General features: G+C 37.3%; 1 protein-coding gene across 15 annotated transcripts in view; it reads left to right on the forward strand.

The window, feature by feature from the left end:
* PKP4 (plakophilin 4) overlaps nt 1-22706 on the forward strand; it is a 278532-nt gene that overhangs the window by 82013 nt on the left and 173813 nt on the right. For 10 of the 15 annotated variants that reach the window (XM_055120668.1, XM_055120675.1, XM_055120671.1 and 7 more), the window contains one exon: nt 10974-11113. The exons of 2 other annotated variants lie outside the window; for them this stretch is intronic. In XM_055120668.1, coding sequence (XP_054976643.1) covers nt 10979-11113 — 135 coding nt within the window. In that variant the 5' untranslated portion in view covers nt 10974-10978. Of the gene's footprint in view, nt 1-10973; nt 11114-11210; nt 11308-22706 lie in introns of those variants that run through there. 3 more of the 15 variants (XM_055120680.1, XM_055120678.1, XM_055120682.1) reach the window with 3 other exon arrangements.

A 22706-nucleotide genomic window follows, 5' to 3' on the forward strand; every position in this document is an offset into this window, starting at 1 on the left:
TTGAAATGAATTTCTTTAAATTCCTTTCTTAGTCAAAATTATAATTCCTGGCTTACTAAACAAAAATAATTGGAAAAGTGATCTTTAGTATTTTAGGTATTAAAACACTGTTCTTTAAGATTCTAAGTTCTAGTATAACTGTGGATCACATAGTAAGATATCTCATGTTATTACACTATAAGCACTTTTCTTTCCTGAAAAAGTAACCATAGAAGACTGTATACAAGGTATATTGAAGTTAAAGATGCTGAAAAACAAATATATTCATTAACCATTGTCTATGCCCTGACAGCATCTCAAAAGTTTTTCAAGTACCCTTCTGAGATCACACCCCAGTTCACTCTGGCAGGTGTAATTGTTACTCTGGCTATTGTGACCTGGTACTTAGGCATTCTTTCCTAAAAATCAGTTTTTTTTTCTTTTTCTTTTATTGAATCAGCATGTGGAATGTTACAAAGGTTTCAAATTTAAGTCTCAGTTATACAATGCTCGAACACCCATCCCTTCACCAGTGCACATATTCCACCACCAAGAATCACAGTATACTCCACCCCGCCCCTCCATCCCCAGTCCCCCACCCTGCCTGTGTAACTGATAAACTATTATTGTTTGGAGTTTCTCCCCCTTAAAGTCAGACCTGTTGAAAAGGAAGCATTTGATAATTTGTTTTCCATTGCTAAGAATGAAGAGATATGAGGTCGAGTGGCCGCACTAGCGTCTGCAAGGTTTTGGATTTCTGTATTTTAGTATTTTATTTTATTTTATTTTATTTTATTTTATTTTATTTTTTTTGGTTTTTGGGTCACACCCGGCGATGCACAGGGGTTACTCCTGGCTCTTCACTCAGGAATTACCCCTGGCGGTGCTCAGGGGACCATATGGGATGCTGGGATTAGAACCCGGGTCGGCTGTGTGCAAGGCAAACGCCCTACCCGCTGTGCTATTGCTCCAGCCCCTGTATTTTAGTATTTTAGTAACTAAGTTTAGAGAAATAATCTGCCAGTCATTGCATCATTGCAAACTTGTACTTCTCAGCTATATTATTTTCCACATATGAGTGCAATCTTTCTATGTTTTGTCTCTTTCTTTCTGACTCATTTCACTAAGCATGATACTTTCCATGTTGATCCACTTATATGCAAATTTCATGACTTCATGTTTTCTGACAGCTACATAGTATTCCATTGTGTAGATGTACCAGAGTTTCTTTAGCCAGTCATCTGTTTTTGTGCACTCTGTTTTTTTCCAGATTGTGGCTATTGCAAACAGTGCTGCAATGAACATAGAAATGCAGATGTCATCTCTACTATACCTTTTTGTCTCTCCGGAATATATTCCCAGGAGTGGTATTGCTGGGTCAAATGGAAGCTCAATTTCTAATTTTTTGAGAATCTTCCATATTGTTTTCCAAAAGGGCTGAACCAGTCGGCATTCCCACCAGGAGTGAAGGAGAGTCCCTTTCTCCCCACATCCATGCCAACTCTGGTTGCTTTTGTTTTTTGGGATGTGGGCCAGTCTCTGTGGTGTGAGATGATATCTCATTGTTGTTTTGATCTGCATCTCTCTGATGATTAGTGATGTTGAACATTTCCTCATGTGCCTCTCAGCCATTGGGATTTCTTTTTTGGGAAAGTTTCTGTTCATTTCATCACCCCATTTTTTATCGGGTTGGCAGTTTTCTTCCTGTGGAGTTCACCCAGTGCATTGTATATCCTTGATATCAACCCTTTATCGGATGGGTACTGCGTAAATATTCTTTCCCATTCTGTAGATTGTCTTTGTACTTAGGCCACTGTTTCTCTTGTGGTGCAGAAGCTTCTTAGTTTGAGATAGTCCCATTTATTTATCTCTGTTTTCACTTGCTTGGCCAGTGGTGTGTCATCTTTGAAGATACCATTGGCTTCAATGTTGTGGATGGTTTTGCCAACCTTGTCTTCAATGTACCTTTGGGATTCTGGTCTGATGTTGAGGTCTTTAATCCATTTTGATCTGACTTTTTTACATGGTGATAGGTGGAGGTCTAAGCCAAATTTTTTTGCATGTAGCTGTCCAGTTTTGCCAGAACAATTTGTTAAACATGCTTTTCTTGCTCCACTTCACATTTCTTGCTCCCTTATCAAAGATTAGATGATCATGTATTGGGGGTGATGTGTCAGAGTATTCAACCCTGTTCCATTGGTCTGCAGCTCTGCCTTTGTTCCAGTACCATGCTGTTTTAATGACTACCGCTTTGTAGTAGAGTTGGAAGTTGGGGAGGTTGATTCCTCCCATTTTCTTTTTTCCAAGAATTGCTTTAGCTATTTGTGGGGGCTTATTGTTCCATATGAATTTCAGGAGCACTTGCTCCATTTCTTTGAAGAATGTCAAGGGTATCCCTATAGGGATCGCATTGAATTTATACAATGCTTTGGGGAGAATTGCCATTTTGATAGTATTAATTCTTCCAATCCATGAGCAGGGGATATCTTCCCATTTCCTCGTGTCCTCTTTTATTTCCTGAAGTAGCCTTTTGTAGTTTTCATTATACAAGTCCTTTACCTCCTTAGTTAAGCTGATTCCGAGGTACTTGATTTTTTTGAGGCACAATTGTGAACGGGATTGCTTTTGTCATATCGCTTTCTTCTCATTATTTGCATAAAGGAAAGCCATGGACTTTTGGGTATTGATTTTATAGCCTGCAACTTTACTATACGAGTGTATTGTTTCTAGAAGTTTCTTGGTAGAGGTTTTAGGGTTCTCTAAGTACAGTATTATATCATCTGCGAATAGTGAGAATTTGATTTCTTCCTTTCCTACCTGAATGCCCTTAATATCTTTTTCTTGCCTAATCGCTATTGCAAGTACTTCCATTACTATATTGAACAGAAGTGGAGAGAGTGGGCATCCTTGTCTCATCCCTGTTCTCAGAGGGAAGGCTCTTAGTTTTTTCCCATTGAGGATGATGCTTGCCGTAGGCTTGTGATAAACGGCTTTGACTATATTGAGGAAGGTCCCTTTTATACCCATTTTGGCGAGAATTTTCATCATAAAGGGGTGCTGGATCTTGTCAAATGCTTTCTCTGTATCTATTGATATGATTATATGATAAAAATCAGTTTTTATCTGGTCTTCTTTCAAGTTTACCTAAGTGAAATTCTATTCTTGTGTCCTCTTGTATTCTTTTTCCTTTTATTTAATATTATGTTTATTATTAGTCATTCTTATATAAGAACATTCATTTATATTGTTACAAATTATGATGTTGTTACATATGATAACATGTTCTATTGCTTGAATATAACAAGATGTATTATCCATTCCACTAATTTTTATTCAGGTTGTTTAGTAGTTATAGCTTTCACCAAAAAGTGCTGCCATGATTGTACTTGCAGTCCATAGAACGGATGTTTGTTGCTGCATAATCAGAAAAAGAGCCATTAGGGTATAAGATACCAGCAGTTCAGTGAGATTAAAAAAATATAATCTGAAATGATGGTGCCTATGTATGCGTAACCAGCTTAGGATATTTATCACTGTTCTGCGTTCCTGCCAAAATTTGATCAGTGCTTTACTCTCTGACAATTGTGTATTGCTATTTCACTGTAGTATCAATTTGCATTTTTCTAATTACTAAGGACATTGAGCACCTCATAATGGGCCATTTGTAATTTTGAACATTATATTCACAACTTTTGATTATTTTTATCTTAGGTTATCTTGTTGATCTTTTGAACATGAAAACAATTGCTTAAGTCAAAACATTTTATTGCTATACATAATCTGTTCTCTAGAATTACTGTTCTGCTTGGCATGTAGCTCCCTTTTCAGAAAAATCTTGCCAGGAAATTTAGAATTTTTGTATGAACTCCCTGATTAGTATGTAACTCAGTGTCTCTAAGTTTCCTAGACAGTTAGAGATTTTGGTAGTGTTCTTATTTCTAGGATATTTTAAAATCACAACTGTGTAAAAGTTTATTTGGTACTCATTTTAGAATTCTATAATAGATTTCAGTTGATACTGAAGGTATTTCATTTTTGAGGCATATTTCTGTTTTCCAGGTTATTCATTTATTTCTTTTGTATATTAGCTCTAGTTTCATTATAAGCAAACTAAGAGCTTTGCCAACACAGAATATTTGGTATTTTTTTGTCTTTTACTATTAGAATAGTTTGTTCTATTGTTCATAGAGTGCCTATATATATATATATATATATATATATACATATATATATAGTCTTAACACAATAATAAATGATGACAATAAAACTTTATTATCCTATATTTTTACTTGAAATTTTCCTGTTTTACTTTTTATTTTTGCTTTACTATTTCACTTTGTCATTTAAATATCTGAATTTTTCTGTCCTTTTCGTTTTTCTTAATTTTTTACAGACTTAAACAGCCTTGAAATGTTCTAATCAGTTACAAGATTTTTGAGTTCTCAAGAAATGTACTATATGTCGTACTACAGATCATCATGTAAAACCTCGAAGAAAAACTACATAGAGGAAAGCTTATTTCACTTGCTAACATGAAACAAAGGATACTCACTAAGGGAGAATAAATAAGTAGTTAGTAACTAGAGCAAATTTCAGTATCTTTTGATCTTATATTTCAGAGAGATCTATCACAGAGATGATTTTTGTGGATTAGTATGGGCTGTGTTAAAAGGGATTAAAGATAATGTCATAGTTAGTGCCCTTCTGTTACACCATAACCTACAGAGAAACTTAGTAATCATACTAGAGTGTGTGTAGCCTAGAGCCTTGAGTACAAAAATTTCAATGACCTTCACTATATATGTGAGATGCACAGAGTTATGCTAACAGTTTCACATTCAAAAACCAGTTCTCTTAGATTTATGGTAAAAGGAGAAAATTGTTTGTAGCCTGCTTTCCCTGAAGAATTTTATATTGCTCACAAGAATACAGTTCAAGAGAATGATAAAATCAGAGACCTGAACAAAAGAGATCATGGGAGAAATGACTATGATAAATTGAGAAAGCACTTAGGGACAGTGCGTAGATTTCCAGTATTTGCCATTCCCTGAGGAATAGCATAGATTCTTGACCCTCAGGTGAAACCTTTTTATACAGAGATATAATATGGTAGGCAACATTCTGGAAAATCCTAGAATGAAAATGTAGGCTAAATTTGGCGTTAAATTAAGAGCCCCCTACTCCCCTGCCTCCCCATTTACACCGTACACCCAGTGTGGGGTCTCTTCTTTGCCATTCCTGCTGCTTGATTATCTGAACTGTGATAGGAGATGTGTATATTGTCATTGGAGCAAATAGTTCTTAGATCCAAAAAAGTGATTCCTACAGTTCTCTTGTTTGTGGCTCAAATCTTCAATTTCCATTAAGGCTAATGGAGCAGGCTGCCAAACTTTATTCAGACTATAAAGATAGTAATAATATCACTGTATTACTGTATCATTGTCATCCGGTTGTTCGTGGATTTACTCGAGCGGGCACCAGTAATGTCTCTATTCCTCCCAGCCCTGAGATTTTAGCAGCCTCTCCTTACTCGTCTTTCCCAATGATTGGAGGTTCTTTCAGGGTCAGGGGAATGAGACCTACCATTACTGGTTTTGGCATATTGATTACGCCATGGGTAGCTTGCCAGGCTCTGCCATGTGGGTGGGATACTCTCGGTAGCTTACCAGGTCCTCTGAGAGGTATGTATATATCTGTTACTGTATTTGTGATATGAATATGCCACGGAAAGCTTGCCAGGCTCTCCCAGGCAGGAAATAGACTCTTTGGTCGCTTGTCAGGATCTCCAGGAGGGAGAAGTAGGCTATTAGATGTCATGCGGCCACATCTCTGCCATCCCAGGAGCTTGGTTTTATAATCTCTGGATGTTGTCTGTTGATGGGATTACACTGCACTGGGGGCAGTTTCTGGGTGTGACTGCCTAGCTACTGGAAAATGGGGGATCTGGGTGGAAGAGGCACAGTCCCCATCTGAGCAGCCTTGAAGATCTCAGCCCCGGGTCCTGCACACCTGGGTTCCTTCGCTGGCTCACCCATGCGTGTGGCTTGTCCGAACGTGTGGAGAGTGGCCCTGAGCATGGCCATGGCTGGGTTCCAGAGGTCCTCAACTGTCGAGGCTCTGTTCAGGATGGGGAGGGAAATGCAACCCATCCCCTCTGAGGGGCCTTGGTGAAGACAGCCAGGCTCGGGGGTAAGAGACTCTGTCAGTCTCTTCGGGGAGCTTGGTTTTATAGTTTTTGTATAAAAAGTATAAAACTTGGTTTTATAGTTTTGGTTTTGTAATAAAAATTTGTTACAAAACTTGTTTATTGTCTAATAATGGAGTCTAGGAATCATGGCCTATAAATTCTATTCCTGGTTTTTTCATGGATGCTCTTTAGAGGTTCACAGGCTCTGCTTGTCTACATAGTCCTTCACATCAAACTTTCTCTTCCTGTTCAGATCACTCTTCTTGTATCACCACTGAGCTTTGAGCTCATTAGAATATAATTTGTCAGTGATTACATCCCTGTTTTGTGCTTGGGTATACATGAATTTCTGCATGTGTGCACACATACATGCATCACTCATGCTTTCTTGAACAAATATACATTTTTATCCTCTCTTGTTAGTGCGTCTCCCATTACTGGAAGTAGATATCGCCAGAGGAACCTGAAAGGTACTAACTGGTCACCCATTTTCTGTTATCTCATAGATAATTTTATCTTATAGATAGCTAATTTCATCATGATTTTTTTAGTAACCATGTCTCATTATACCCATTTTAGTATTCAGCCTAAAAGTGACTAAAGCATTTCTCCTGAGCTAACCTAAGTTTAAGACCGTACACTTTCAGCATTTGTTTTCAGCTAATTAGAAGCAGGTAGTTGCTTCAGTGTAAGTAGTGTTTTTAATATTTTAATTATTTCATCTGGTAAATTTCCTGTTTTTAGTCATTGAGGAGCTTGAGTCTGCTGATTTGCATGAAAATACAAAATTTTGGTTAGCATTTGGTCCAGATCAGATCTTTGACTTTATACTGGAAAGCTCTGTATATCCTAGCCATTTCACATTGTATCAGCAATTTCCCTTGTGCTGTTCTCATTTCTGAACTGATTATCATGTGGGACTTTTAGCATCATACATGCCTCATTGGATTCTACACACACTGCAGTTCCATGGTTATGCTGCCAAAGACCGAGATTAGATCCGTTTGACATGCCTTTGGTGTTTCCATTTTTGTTACTCACAGATCGTATCCTGGATGAAATCCTTAGAAGAATCTCACCTAAGATCTCTGTCTAGCTCTCTAGTTTGTGACATGAACAGAATATACTTTCTTTCCAAAAACAGAAGTGGCATTTCCTTGCTTCCAGTTTCTGCTATGGTTCTCTGGAGAGCCCTCGAAATGGTTCAGCAACCTATTTGAAAGCTTTCTAGGTCCCATTGCGTGATTGCCTAAATCAGTGGAGGTCATTGAGGGAAACATACAGGAGGCCTAATTTCGCAAAGCCTCTATTCTAAAATTGCTTGTTGCTTTGTTCCTTGTTGATGGAGGGAAATAGCATTCTGTGACTCTAGTGTCCTAGTTAGCTTAGTTTCTTTTTGCTTCCTTCACTTGGTATAAGAATTACAGGAAAATGGGCAGAGAAGAGTTTATCACTTGACAGTCTTGTGACATTTCTCCTTTACCCCATGTTCACTGCAGTGTTTGGGGACTGTTAGAGGAGTGAGGAGTATCTTCCCCTCAGTTTTCCCTGGTTACCTTGGATGCCATTTTTTTATCCCGCAAGTGGAAAACATTGATTGCCTGCTATGTGTCTTAAGCTTTGAGGAATCGGATTTAATAAAATTAATGGAAAGGATATTTTCTTTCCTGCTAAGTAGTTTAACTTACTAAAATACATGCTCATCACAACTTCTTTGTATCATCTTTAGTATTGTTCTATTACGTACATCTTGCTATCCCGATCTGTGCTTTGCAGTCTCATCTAGATAATGAGCCATTCATGGACAATGACCATGCCTTATGCATGTGTTCTCATCATCCCACACAGCATGTAAGTAGAGTAATGCATAGAAAAGGCTCCTCTGACTCCATGCATTACAGGAGAGCCAGTCATCAGAATAAATGGCAAATTTACATCATATACTCTTAATGTGATATAATTTAATAACAATAATAAAATTTTTTATATTTCCTTGAACAGTAGAACTCCCCATATTTATAGTAAGGAATTAATTATTTCTTCCTAGGTAACATTACTAGTTCATTTTTCAACATTCACTAATATTTTTGCCTCTCTTTTTCTTTAATATTAGTTATGATATTATACTCCTGACATTTAAAATTTTTTGATTCTTGGCATTATTTGTTACACTGTTGCATAGTAACATTTTTGTTCTTTGCAACCATCTGCTTATTTTAAGGTAAGCTTTTCAGTGGTTTAGAGTACTTAGCCTTAATTGCTAATCTAGGAGCTTTCTGTGGCAATTTTTTTCTTCATAGAACTCATGTCTATAATGAGTGCTTGGTAAATATGGAAATGGGTTGGTTGCTTTATCCATTTGATGATATTTTAAGTTTATTTTACATCTCAGTTAAGTACGCCACACATTCTAAAAAAAATTAGTTTGTCATAAAATCTTTTTATTGTGCTATATAAAGAATTAGCAAGCTCATTCTTAGCAAGTCTAAAGAGTAGAACTCAATGAATTTGTTTCTTATTCAAAGATACTTAGATTTTGATGCTAAAATTCATTCTCTGAAGTTTGAAACTTTTCATCCTCATGCTTGAAAGCTTTGGGCAGCATGGAAATAAAAGACAGATTTACATAACCCTGCAGACATGAGGAATCCTATGAAGTTAATTTGGGGATTGAACAAAATGCACAAACTCATCAGAGTTGTTTTTTATTTCTGCCTATTAATGTGCTGAAGGGATAGCATAGCGGATAGGGCATTTGCCTTGCATGAGGCTGACCCACGTTTGATTCCTCCGTCACTCTCGGAGAGCACGGAAAGCTACCAAAAGTATCCTGCTCATAAGGCAGAGCCTGGCAAGCTTCTTGTGGCGTATTTGATATGCCAAAAACAGTAACATCAAGTCTCACAATGGAGACGTTACTGGTGCCTGCTTGAGCAAATCGATGAACAATGGGACAACAGTGACGGTGCAGTACTACAGTGCCTATTAATGTAGAGGGATATAGCAACCACTGGAGATATCCTAGGAACCATCCCCATCTCCACTAATGTGGAAATCAGGTGAGTATGGAGTGAAAAGGAGGCCCAGGTTTTTTGCAGGTGCATCTCCACATGCCTTGTTGATTTTGGATTTGGGGACTAGGTAGCAAGATGGTTTTAAATTTTGAGGGAATTATGGGGGAAAAAAATTCTCAGATCATACTATAAACTTGAACATTGTGAAAGTTGACAAAAAGTGAAAATACAGTATTTTTAATTTATTTTATATTGAGGTAGCATTGGCTTATAAGAGTATATATGTGATGATGTTACATGTTATATCCCCAAGAGAGTGTCTGAACTATAATTGTAGTCCTCTGGACTCTTTCTCCCACTCCGCTTGCTCAACAGTAGAGTGATTTTTAAGGAGAACACTATGAAGACTCTCAAGAGCATAGTTTAAGTTGTCCTTATATAAGCTTAGAAAGCAACACATTGAACAAATAGGGTTTCCTGGGTGTTCTTGTGCTTGGTGAGAGTTGCAATACTGGAATGAGACATCGGCCAAAATACCAGATGAACTCATTAATATGTCTAGTATAAAGCAGAACAGCAAGAGATCAGACATTCCCCAGCAGAAACAACCCTGCCCTATGGTCAATAATAGATCTGTGATCTGAGGGTGCTGGTATTGGGGGTAGAGTTGAGTAGATCTTTTGATAATGGAGAGCATGGGTGGCAAACAGTACGGCATGTATAAAATAATACTATTAATAATATTACGTAGACAAATAACCAATAAAAAATATGTTCCCCCTTTACTCAGTTATTCAGTAAACATTAATTGCGCATCTGATATATGTGTGTGTGCATATATGTACATATATGTACACACACATACACACTAGGCATTAAACTAGTCGTATGAGAGAATGTGCTTAAGAAGAGAGAGAATGATATAAAACAAGTTATTAAAAAAGAAAATGAAAATTTGGTATGGACATTTTTTTTTATTAATTTGTAACACGTCCATACTAGATGAGTAAGTCTGATGTCAAATGCACTTCTCTCAGTATGTGATGTCTAAGGAAAGGTTCTTTTTCTTCTGCAAAGAACCTAGGCTTCCTAGTGAGCTGTGGACCTGAAACATAGATTCTGTTATCATCTGCGTATCTCCTAACTATTGTCATCCTTGGATATCCAGATTCTTTAAAGAAAAATCTTTTCAGCTAGTAAAAATAAGTGTGTTGCTAGTTATTAATGGCTCTGTTTATGTACAGCAGAATTTTATTTTGAAGCTTTTTAGTTTTAAACCCTGCTTTTCTATCACATAATCTTCATTCGTAATTGGTTAAAGCATTGGTACTTTCGTCAATGTCTTCTTGTGTGTATAGTTCTTGGAAAGTAGGCCCTTAAGGCAAACTATAGTGTGTATTATTGTTGCATATGATAATCCTACTTACTGATTACCTGTTTAGAAAAATATTAGTTCCAACCGGTGTCTAATTTTGCTCCCTTTAGTACATTTTTAAATAAATGCCCTCCATCCCAACCTTTTTTTAAAAAATGTAACGTTTATTCTGATTTTCTTTAAATACTTTTCAGTATTTATTATCAGTAGCCCTCTACTACATATTAGTATTTGCTGTTGCTGAGCATACTTTTGGCCCTAGCTGCCGAAAGCCAGCAAATATCTCTAAGGGGTTGTGAGCATCATGTTGTAGAAGACCATAGTAGAGCCTATCAACCGTTTGCTAAACCGCAGTACCTGGCTGTTCCTGCACAGGGGCCTTTGAGATAATATGAACTGTTTGCCTGCTTGATTGCAGGAGGAATGCCAGCCCCTGAGCAGGCTGCATTGGTGGAGGAGGGGCAACCACAGACCCGCCAGGACGCTGCTGCCTCCATTGGCCCAGGCATGGAACCCGAGACCACAGCCACCACTATTCTAGCTTCTGTCAAGGAGCAGGTACATCCTTTTACTGAAATTCATAATTAATTATTTCTTTGGATGCCTTTTAAATTTGTCTAACGTCCTTGACGCCTTCACGTTTTCTAATTATAAGGTGTTTACATCCCTGAGTACATTGGGATGACTGGCATGTAGAGCCGCTCCAGGTGCCAGTCAGAATCGGAACATGCAGGATACTTGTGCGTCTGCAAGTAAGGACAATATCGATGGTGTCTGTGTCTCTTCCACATTGCAGAGTGTGTGCATGCACGCAAAGCTTTGTGAAGCACATTTCCCACAAGCAGGTCGCTGGCAGCTTGAGTCCTGTAATACCTGTAATATCTGTAGCTGTGTTGAACATTTTAACACAGGGATTTTTATAGGGTTGCCTGTGGATTTGGGGTAAAGATATAGTTGTTGTGTTTGTCTGATTCAAAGTATATTCATTCTGTGAGCTGATGTTCTAAACCTCATGAAACTGTGCCAGTTTGCTTCAGTGTCATGTTTATGTTGATTTTTTAAAAAGGTACTTACTACTGCTTATCCTCCAAACCCAAGTAACTTTTAAAATTAGTTCTTATCTGTTGTGCTTAAAGAAATTTGAATCTTTGAATTTGCTTTCTTGAGTTTTAAAAGCTTAATGTAGCGGTTATAAATACAAAACTTCAGGTATAATTTTCTTCTCTGTTCCTTTCCCATATTCCCTGCCGCCACCCCCACCTTCACCTCAATCAAACCAAGTGAGCTTTCCCTAAAGGTTATTCTGGTGGAGGTAATCTCATACTAATTTTTTAATCTTGTAATCTGCTGCTTTTCCTCAGGAGATGAAGTTAGCTGGTATATTTTTGTTGAGATATTCTTTTAGAAATCAGTATCAACATCAAATGACAATTGTTGATAAAATATTAAAGGAATAGTTAATAGCTTGTTAGTTTCCTGAAACTTAAAGCTAAGTATTTGGATTAAAGATTGCTTCAAAACTATGACATATGTCTGACATTAGAGTTGTGTTTTTAGTGATTTCACAACTTATGAAAGTGGCAAGACATCAACATATTTTTCTTTCCTCTTTGAAATTTAGTTTTGAAACATTTCACGAATTAGGAATTTGAGAAGAAACAAGAATATTATATTTTAATCTAAAATATGGATTATATAAGTTTATATAATCTTTAGAGAGGAAAATCCTTTGTCTTATAAGTTGTCGATGTTGTCAAGTTTTGCCTCAAGACTGGGGATGTGCCTCAGTGATAAAGAATTTGCTTGAATGTAGGAAATCTGGGTTTGATCTCTTAGAGCATATGCATACACATATGTATGTATGCATATATGCGGGCATGTAGTTTGCCCTGAGGAATTGTAAGATGAGAAAGCTCTGATTTACTTGGGGCTTCACTACATTTTGGTGAAATATGGTAAATTTATTTAAGTGCCTCAAATTGTCTTAAAGGTGAAATCATGCATAGTAAATATAGAAATTTTAGCTTTGCATTTGGACACTGAGACCAGATAACTCTGCCTGTGGGAGAAATTTGGAAATCCATCATGTTACATACTTGAATTCATTGATGGCCTTGTATACCTTCAGAATTTTATCATTTGGCAATTGTATTCTTTCTAAGTGTTATTCTGATGACACCAAACATTGGCCAGGCAGCACAAATGCTGGCTGACTTCCACCGCGAGTGTGGAAAGGTCGGACTGCAGCTGAATCTCACCAAAACAATGTTCATGAAAAACGAACTAGTCCCTAATGTTCCATTTGCTCTCAATGGAATGAACATCTCCGAATGCAGCAGCTATGTGTACCTGGGTGGAGAACTCAACATGATGAATTGTTGAGTTCTTGGCACCAGAACTGTGCAGGAGGAAGAGAGCAGCGTGGAACGCCTTCAAGAGCATGAAAGAAGTTCTTAAGAGGACGAAGAACCTCCTGCTCTAGGCACATCTTTTCGACTCCACTGTTCTTCCTGCACTAACAAAAGCCTCAGTGACCTGGGCCCTTTGCAAACAGGATGAGAACGCTATTCAGGTATCCCAAAGAGGAATCCAAAGAGCTATGCCTGGAGTATCACGTTTCACTCAAGTGAGAGAAGGAATCGGAGTTCTGACCTCCATCGACGATCAAGAATCAGGGAAGCTGTCTCCTTTGCCAAGGTGTCAAAAATCAGATGGGTCGGACACATAATGAGATTTAGAGACAACCACTGGACTGGAACTGTTACCGACTGGATTCCACAGGACATCAAAAGACTGTGTGGCCGCCCACCTACGAAATGGTCAGACTTCTTCATCAAAACCCTGAACAAACAGTTTGAGGCTCTTCGTGTTCCTGGAGCAAGCAGATACCATCGGGCTACACTAGCAAGTGACAGGGACGAATGGAAATGTTACTGGCCTGCTTGAGTAAATTGAAGATCAATGGGATGACAAGTGATACAAGTGATTCTAAGTAGACATTCATGGGGATGGCAGAAAGGGTTCTAGTTTCTAAAGTAGCTGGAAACAAAACAGACTTCTTATCTATCTGAAGATTTATCATATATCTCCTGATTTTTATTGGAGAAAATATACTTTTTTCTCCAAAAATAATTTGCTTCAATTCTTTTTATAAGAATCTAAATCAATTAATAGACATTACAGTTTTCATCCTAATTTCTCTTAAAATTGTTTGTCAGTGTAATCATAGATAGTGTATGAAAAAGGCACTTGACTTTTATGCCACCAATCCCAGTTTGATCACCATGTATAATCTCCGAACCACTGCTAGGAATGGTCCCTGAGCACCAAGCCAGGAATAAGCACTGAGTACCTATTGGGTACCATCTATTGTAACTCAGACCCATCTCCCTCCAAAAGTTTGTTTACTAGTATTTTGTACTCAGATTTTATGTAATCCAAGACATCATATGTCCTTGTTCCAAGATGTTCTCCTGATTTAAATAGGAAATTATAGCTCTCTTAGGATTTTAGTTTGTGGTATTAAGCAGGATGCTCTAATTTTCTATAGTTGAAATAAAAAATTCTTAGAACTTCCCTGAAATTAATCATTTTCTATAATCTGCCTAATGAGACAGCATGGAACAGTTAGGTACTAGTTGAAAAACTTATTTCTCTTTCAGCTTATATGTATTTTTTTACTTTCAAATACTTGTCAAAGTGTGAATTCTTTGTTGCTAGTTGATTTTTTTTAAATTATCTCTTGGGTCATGCTTTGTATTTATTTAAAAAAAAAGAAAACATACCCTTAATTCACTATAGCGTCCATAGCCAAGAGAGAATAGCATTGGCTCTACTGATATCAAATACAGATTATAGCATTTTTTTTATGCTATAAAAATGTTTTTATGATATAGAAATGTTCCAGGAGGCATTTTTCATTAACTGGATACAGAGGGCAGAGGTTCATTTTTTCCATTATAGTTTTTATCTCTATGCCTTTCTCATCTGTAAAATGGGTATATTTATTGAGTAAATTAAATTAACCCATGTAAAATGCATACAACAATAACTGACATTTAATAAGTGCTTATAGCTAATGCAAATAGGACTATTATTTTTACAGATGAAGAAAAGCTGTTAGCATTGTTGGTCACCTTTAGTTATATATAAGAATTTAGTAGATCTTCTTTTGGACATTAACTTATAGACAAATCTTCCAACTATTTAGTATCTTTTGCTGAGAGAGCATCCTGCCAAATGTAATGTCAAGAAGCTGGCTAAAGAATTGAGCACTAACATATCCTTGAGGACACACCTGAACTTTGAGAGTAAATATCTGGTTTCTTTTTGAGTAAGCACATCCTAATTTCTAAACAGTCTATACATAGTCACTCTGGTCAGTCACCATAAATAGTAAAAAAGTAAAGACAGGCAACCAGTAGCAGTCTTGTTGATGAATATTCAGTATGCTAATATCAGGTGCTGGACACAGGGTATCAGAAAAACAGTTATTGGGACGACAGTGATATAATACAGCATGTAAGGCACTTGACTTGCATATGACCAACCCAGATTTGCTCCCCAGCATCAGATAAGGCCCTCCAGGCATTCCCAAGGGTGATCCCTGAGCACAGAGCCAGGAGTAAGCCCAGAATAGAGAATCAGGTATGGTCTCCCACCCTCCTCCACCACACCAACATTTTTCAGCCAAGAGTCAGATCTTGGATAATCTTAGGGGCCCACAGGTGAAAATTGTGTAAATGAGGGGACTACAGACAGGAATAGGGGGACTGATCTATCAGCTTTGAGGGTCAGAGAAAGGAAACAAGGTCAGAAGAGGACCATGTTTGGAAAACATTGAGAACTACCTACCATGTTAGACTCTACACTAAGATCTTCCAGTGCCAGCAGGGCTTTCTCTCCCTCAGCAAATACTGAGATTTACATTCTTCCGTTTATAAAGTGATAAATTTCCACATTAATGTCATTATTGACTTCCATCGTGTTGTCAATCAGGTAGATGTGTATCCACGCCATTAGAGAAAAAGTTTTCTCTGTCTCAGAAAGTAAAAAAGCTACTTTCTAAGTACTACTATTTTGCTGAAACTGTATTCAGTAGATACAAATTAAAGCATTCCCAAGCTTTCTTAGCACTGTATGGCTGTTTTTTTTTTTTTTTTTAAGTTTTATTGAATCACCATGTGGAGGGTTACATAGTTCTCAGGATTATGTCGGTTATACAGTTCTCAAACACCCTTCACTTCACCAGTGCCCATCTTCCATCACCAACCCCCCCAGTATACCTGCCGCCCCCTCCCACCTCCCCAGTCCCAACCCTTGCACATGATATGTTTCACTTCGTTTACGCCTTATTTCGATTACATTCCATGTTTCAACACACAACTCACTACCGTTGTTGGGGTTTCCCCCAAAAAAGAAAAGCAGTCCTATTGCCAAGGAGGCATTTGATAGTTCTCCATTGCTAAGAATATAGAGATATTAAGTCCCGCTGTTTGTTACATAGTTTTTCTTTTTCCCCCTTGCCCCGCGCCACCGAGTTCACGCCTGTTTTAGTAATCGCCACGCTGCCTGACAAGGGAAAAAAAAACCGAAAAGGATGGTTATTTCCCGTCATCAGCAGGCGTGGGGCTCTGGCTTAGTTGATAGACTTGTAGAGTATCTGCAAGCAGTCTCTGGAACCGACGGTCTTGCGCTGGTGTCGGCTCCGGCTCGAGATTCCACCAGCGTCCCGCTGTTCCTTGTACATAATTTTTCCCCTTATATCCCATTCCCACGCCACCAGGTCTGTTTGCTTAATGGACATCACACTGTAGTTGATGACACACCGCGTTTCTTCCCGAGAAAGAAGAAAATTTCTTCTCAGCCGGCGTGGGGATATAGCTTAGTTCAGTCTAGTGAGATGGCTACCACTTTGATTGCCTTCAATATTTCAGCAATAGACTTACTATTAGGATCTCCCACAAAAGTCCGCCCCATTAGAAAGGAACCATTACATATTGCTCATACTAAGATGACATTAAGTCGCGCGGCCGCGGCAGCGGCCGCGCGGTTTTGGGTTTCTGTATAAAGTCCAGGGAAAGTACAACCAGAAATAACATCACTATAAACTTTTACCCTTTTATGGTGCTCATAAGATGGAGAAACCTAGAGAGAGGCTCGGCGTCTCCGTTTTGCGCTCAGGAAAACCGCGGCCCCTGCGCTGTGCTCGGGAGGGAGGAGTTGAGAGAGAGACAGGTTAAAAGAATTGGGGGATGCCCGGGTCCCACAGCTTCAGCACGCCGTGGGGTCTCTGGTCCCATGCCGGAATTAGTTCAGTGGGCTGCTTGGGGTCCGAGGGCACTCCCTCGGGCCCCTCCATCATGCTCCTTCCACAGCCGGGTCCAAAAAAGCTGTATGGCTGTTTTGACTCTCTCATGGGTTCCTTTGGATTCTATAATCAGCTGTCTAAGGATAAAATTATATTTTATATATTATTTCACACACATGGCGGATGACTCCCCCCAGAATCTTAAATATATTAGTCTTGCAACAAATGTTTGAAAGGAACAGGTTGATTAATACTATCAGATTACTTTTCAACAACTGGGTCCTTTATTGAGCAATAGAATCTTGGATAGTCTCTAATAAATGATCTACCCACATTTACATTCTTGACCCAAAGATAATTTGAATCATATTTTGTCATTTTGCTAGAGTAATAAAATATCCTCTGCATGGAGCAAATGAAATTTATTTTTATGTTGCTGGTGAAATAATGACAGGGATTTTACTAAATTTAATCTCTTAACTTGGTTGAAAATTAAAATGTAGGGGAAAAAGGGGATATGGTTATCTAGTGATATCCACCAGTTTTATGTAAACCTATGAACCTCTAAACACTAGAAGAGTACTTTTAAGTCAAGCATATTGTTTTAAGAGAAATTAAAGCTTGACCCTTAGGAATAATGAAATAACGTGATCTTCAGATTCATCTGAGATGACAGGAAGTGCCAATTAGAATTTAAGCCATCTTAGGCTATGATCAGGATCATTATTTGCAGGTTCTACTGGTCAGTTCAACTTTTTTTTTTTTTTTTTGGCTTTTTGGGTCACACCTGGCGATGCGCAGGGGTCACTCCTGGCTCTGCACTCAGGAATTACCCCTGGCGGTGCTCAGAGGACCATATGGGATACTGGGAATCGAACCCCGGTTGGCCGTGTGCAAGGCAAACGCCCTACCCGCTGTGCTATCGCTCCAGCCCCTAGTCAGTTCAACTTTTAATGATATTCTAGGAGTTTAAGATGAATACAGATGCTAAAGATGAAGAATTTTATTTTCAAATGTGAAAATCTTGATGGTCATCTAGTGCCTGTTTAAAATAATGCATGATATTCAAACTAGGTCCTGCCTCCTCTTGTGAAATTGATTCAGTCTTTTATCCTTGAAGTAGACCTTTGGATGTTGAGGAATTAAAATTTGATAGAAATTGACTGTTTATCCCAAATTTGCTGCCATCCTATTGGACATTAGATGTGTGTAATGTCAGTTTCATAGAAACTGTGAGCTCTGCACACCATTACTGCCAGTTTGAAGGATGTGTTATAGTTATATCATTTAAAGACTGCGATATTGTACAGAAACTAGAAAACCATATGGTCAATCATAGATACAGTTATATATCTTTATAGCTGTATATCATTATATCTATACTTGTACATTTTCTAGCTTAAAGTTGCTTGAATAATTGGGATATATTTGAACTTGACCATACTCGTTAGGCATTCTACCTTTCATTTGTTATTCTTCAACAAACCTCCCATGCTCCTATTTTTGGTTTATGATTTATGAAGTTGGGAATCCAGCTTTAAGGTTGAGCCAATTCAGGTAGTGTGAAATCATAAGAATAAATTTGGTAAGACATTTTAATCTTTTGTATATTCCTCTTAACTCAGGGGAAACTGTCTGTCCAAAAGTCTTCGGTGAGTGAAAATTACATTGTTCTTCACTTGGGAGACATTGAAAGAGAACACCACCTTTCAAGTAATATTTTTTGACTTTTCTGAAAACTATAATTCTACCCTTGTGTGTTCAGATTAACTTAAGTGATATTTAAATATCAAAGAGTTAAATGAGAGTCATTAGATAGCCCTCATTTTTAGAGATGAAATAAGGAAATTTGGAGCCCAACTGTGATATATTGATATTACTTCATTTTTTTCATGGGCATGTTAGCTTCAGTAATTACACACCCTTCCTGTATGGCAGTATGCCCAGAACTGAAAAAATTCCAGTACAATTATTTACTTTATTCCTCTGAAACTGAAACAACTCAATTGTTATGCACCTGCCTTTTCAACTTCCTTCTATTTGGCCCCTAAGTTTATTTACAATAAAATACTTCTTCTAGACACACCTCAGTCACATGCAGAAGACAGAATTTTTATTTTAGCTATAAACAAGCATAGTTTGGATCATTCGTGACAGATCATATAGCTTAGCTAAAAGCATAGTAACGGAAGTATAGTGCCTAAAACTTTACAGTTTTCTTATTGGCAACTTAATGTTTTTCGTTTTGGTAATTGGATTGTTCTCATGATTATTGTGTAATGTATAGAAGTGCCTGAACAGTATCATCATCAAATACAAGGTAAGATTGTTTCTTTTCCTAGTAATTTCTGTGGGATAATCATATTTTTAGCTTTAGCACACTTTGATATTATGGAAATGAGATTTAAATTGAAGTGGAGTAGCAAAAGTCTTGTCAGGTTATTTGGCCTCTGTTCCAGAATTCTGAATCCTGATTCTTGGTGTTCAAGAGCTAATAGCCCTGCCAGATCTCAAGTGGAACCATCAAAATGTAGCTTTTTTCATGCACTTATTGTTGTGTAGGGTATTTTCTGTGATTAAACAATGCAGTAAGGCCAATTGGTTTGTTCAGTATTTGACTCTAAACTTCTTCCCCTGAAAAGTTGTCCATAGTAGCCTAAAATTTAGAGTATCTAAGACCACGGAGATGGCACAAAGGGCTGAGCACATGTTTTGAATGTTGAAAGCCCTGGACTAAACCCCTACATGTATGGTTCCCAGAGCACAGCCAGGAGAAACTAGAGAGCCCGGGGCAGGGAGTAGCCTTAGTGTTCATTGCCAGAAGTGGCCCTAAAACAAGCAACGCAGAAATAAAAATAGATTATCTAGTTAGGTAACAACAATAGACAAGTACATTTTTGCTTATGTCTACATTTTTCTGATAACCTGATGGAAGTATTATAGCAATGTTTCCTAATCTTACATGTCCTTAGAAGACCTTCTGAATAACTGAGTGCTTTTCTCTTTGATTTATTTGCAAACATCTATTTGGGTGTAGAGGCACTAAGGGCGTTTTCTTCCTTTTTTACAGCACTTTGGAATTCTAGGAATTTGATTATGAGTGTCATACTGAATTGTATCATATATGTAGACATGAAATGCATAGTAAATATCTTGAATTATTAGGTTGATGATCCAAGAATATAAAAACAAATCACCGTCCTTGTATAAGAGCTTATGAATGTTTTAACTGAATAAAAAATGCTGCCAGCCCAGGCTAATGTCTTGGACTGAACACATGTGTTGCCTGTAGTATGCACAGATTTGATCCCAGGCACCACATGACATCTGCCAGGAATAGCCCTAAACATCATTATTTATCATGCTCAAAACCCAGAATAAATAAATGAGATAGTTAAATTGATGGTAACTTGGGCATTGTTCTTTACTTTTTTTACCTTTTCAATAGCAATAAACCTTTTGCATATATTAGAAGTAACAGCACTTCTAACAGCTAAAACTTTTTTAGTTTTAGTTTTAGTAACAGCTAAAACTTCCCTGTTTTAGCACTCTAAAGCCAACCCCTTCTTGTTTAAAATTTTAATTTCTTTTTCATTTGATAACTTATTCACAATTCCTGTTCAGAGTTAAATTATGGCATTTTGAATAATTTTCCCTGTGTGTGTGTACTTGATGTTATTAAATTTGAAATGAGTGACTGCTAAGTTGGTGAGATTAAATGGATGACAATCATTCAGCATTGAATTCTCTGCCTTCTTTCCTTTTTAGATCACTTCTCTAAAGTGGTCTAAAAACATTAAGAAACATAAGTTCCCCCTCAGCTATAATCCTAAAAGTTACTTCATAGCTATACCAAAACAGTCTTTTTTCATGCTTAAGCGTTCTCAGTTTCTAAATTGTTTTTGTTACTTTTGCAGAATGCGCCCAGATGGTCTTACTGAATAAGTTTATAGTTTATGAATGTATTGTTTCCAAAGCGATTGGATCTGCTTATACCTCCACAAAGTAATTTAGCTTATAATTATTTTGTTTTAGTGTTCTTAGAAAAATCATTTAGAATTTAAAGTACTTTTCAAGTAGTTTAAAGACAAATTTTAATCTAAGACTATGGAATCTTAAAAGTTTTTATGCATTGAAAGTTTAATAACAGAGTGCACACAACACAGTGTGTAGGATAGCAGAGAAAGAAAGGAAATTTTGTTGAAGATAAATGCTAGTTACAATACTTTATATTGAAGATAATTTAAATGGCTACCATAAATTGGGGGGTAGTTTTCTTTGAGTTGAAGTCCCTTGACTTTTATAAGAAAATTTAATTTTTTAAGTTCAAATTCAGGCATTTTAATTAAACACTATTATTGTGTATGAATTTGTAAACTTTTATATACTGAAAGACTTATAAAGCATCAAGACAACAGGAAAGTATCATGTAGTATCATTACGCAAAATACGTAAAATGTACAAGATTTCCTTGAAGTCATCCCTAAAACCCAAATAAAGTTCAAGATCCTAGCCACTTCATATAGCCCTCACATAAGTCGGGGAAACTTTTTACTGTTTTCTCCATATCTAGCATTTCTTCATTCTCATATTGTGTTAAAATATATACATATATTTTTCAGTCACACTCGTGATGCTCAGGGGTTACTCCTGGCTCTGCACACAGGAATCACTCTTGCCAGTGCTCGGTGGACCATATGGGATGCTAGGAATTGAACCCGGGTTGGCTTCGTTCAAGGCAAATGCCCTACCTACTGTGCTATCGCTCCAGCCCCTAAAAGATTTTTTTAATCATAAAGTTGACATAAACAGTTTTTTGTACATTTATTTTTAAAAGGAGTGAGCCCAAGATCATGATGGGCTTACCCCCCCTCACCCACCCCTCCCACCCCACAAACACACCCTCCCATTTCTCTGTGCTTCTGGAAGCCCTGGGAGACATGTGCATACGCCAAAGCTGCCAATCAGTTAAAAATGTGACTATCGCTGTATCAGCCCATCAGGAATTCCAGACTTCCTGGAGCAACATCTCAAACTTTGCAGCATTGATAATTTAATACTAGTCTGCTAGATTGACTAGGATGTAACATAAAAGGCAAACAATCTCAAATAAAAGATATAAACACGAAGGCTTAATCTGTAACATCTTAATAATCTCTTACATAAGGACTCAGTGACTTATGGGTGAGATACGACAATCTTTACTAATTTTCTTCTAAGGAAACATTTTTTGATCATTTTGTTAGTAAAATTATTGATAACAAGCAATATAAAATAAATTATTGGAGGCCCGTTATGGGGCAGGCTTTAGGGTGATTGGGAAAATTGAAGAAAAGGGTGGCGGGAAGGTGTAAGTGTGAAATTGGTGTTGGATATTGAATGCCTGTAACAAATCATCATGAACAACTTTGTAAACCTCAGTGTTTATATAAAGTGTAAGAAAGTGTAAGGGGAAAATTGGAAAATATAAATAAATGGCAAAAATAAAAGAACCACTGTGTAGTTCAGGTGTGGAACAGATTTTTTACCTCCTTTTTAAATAACTACATTATAAATCTTGTTTCATTGTAACAGTTGGAAATGGGTAAGAATACTTCGGTTTTACCATTGTACTGTTTTTTTTATTTGTTTCATAACTTCCGTAAATGTTTTTCTTCTGTAATTCAAACTGTTAACATGAAGGTATTGATTTTTTAAATTCCATTTCAGTTAGCAACGTATAGAAAAAAATTAATTTCTGTTAAGTTATGTTAAAAGTAAGAAATTACTAATGTTGGCATCATTCAAAGCTGGTTAGTTAGATTTGAAGGTTTGTAAAAATACAAGACATAATTTGTGTAT

Source organism: Sorex araneus, chromosome X, assembly GCF_027595985.1.
Source record: "Sorex araneus isolate mSorAra2 chromosome X, mSorAra2.pri, whole genome shotgun sequence".
Lineage (NCBI taxonomy): Eukaryota > Metazoa > Chordata > Mammalia > Eulipotyphla > Soricidae > Sorex > Sorex araneus.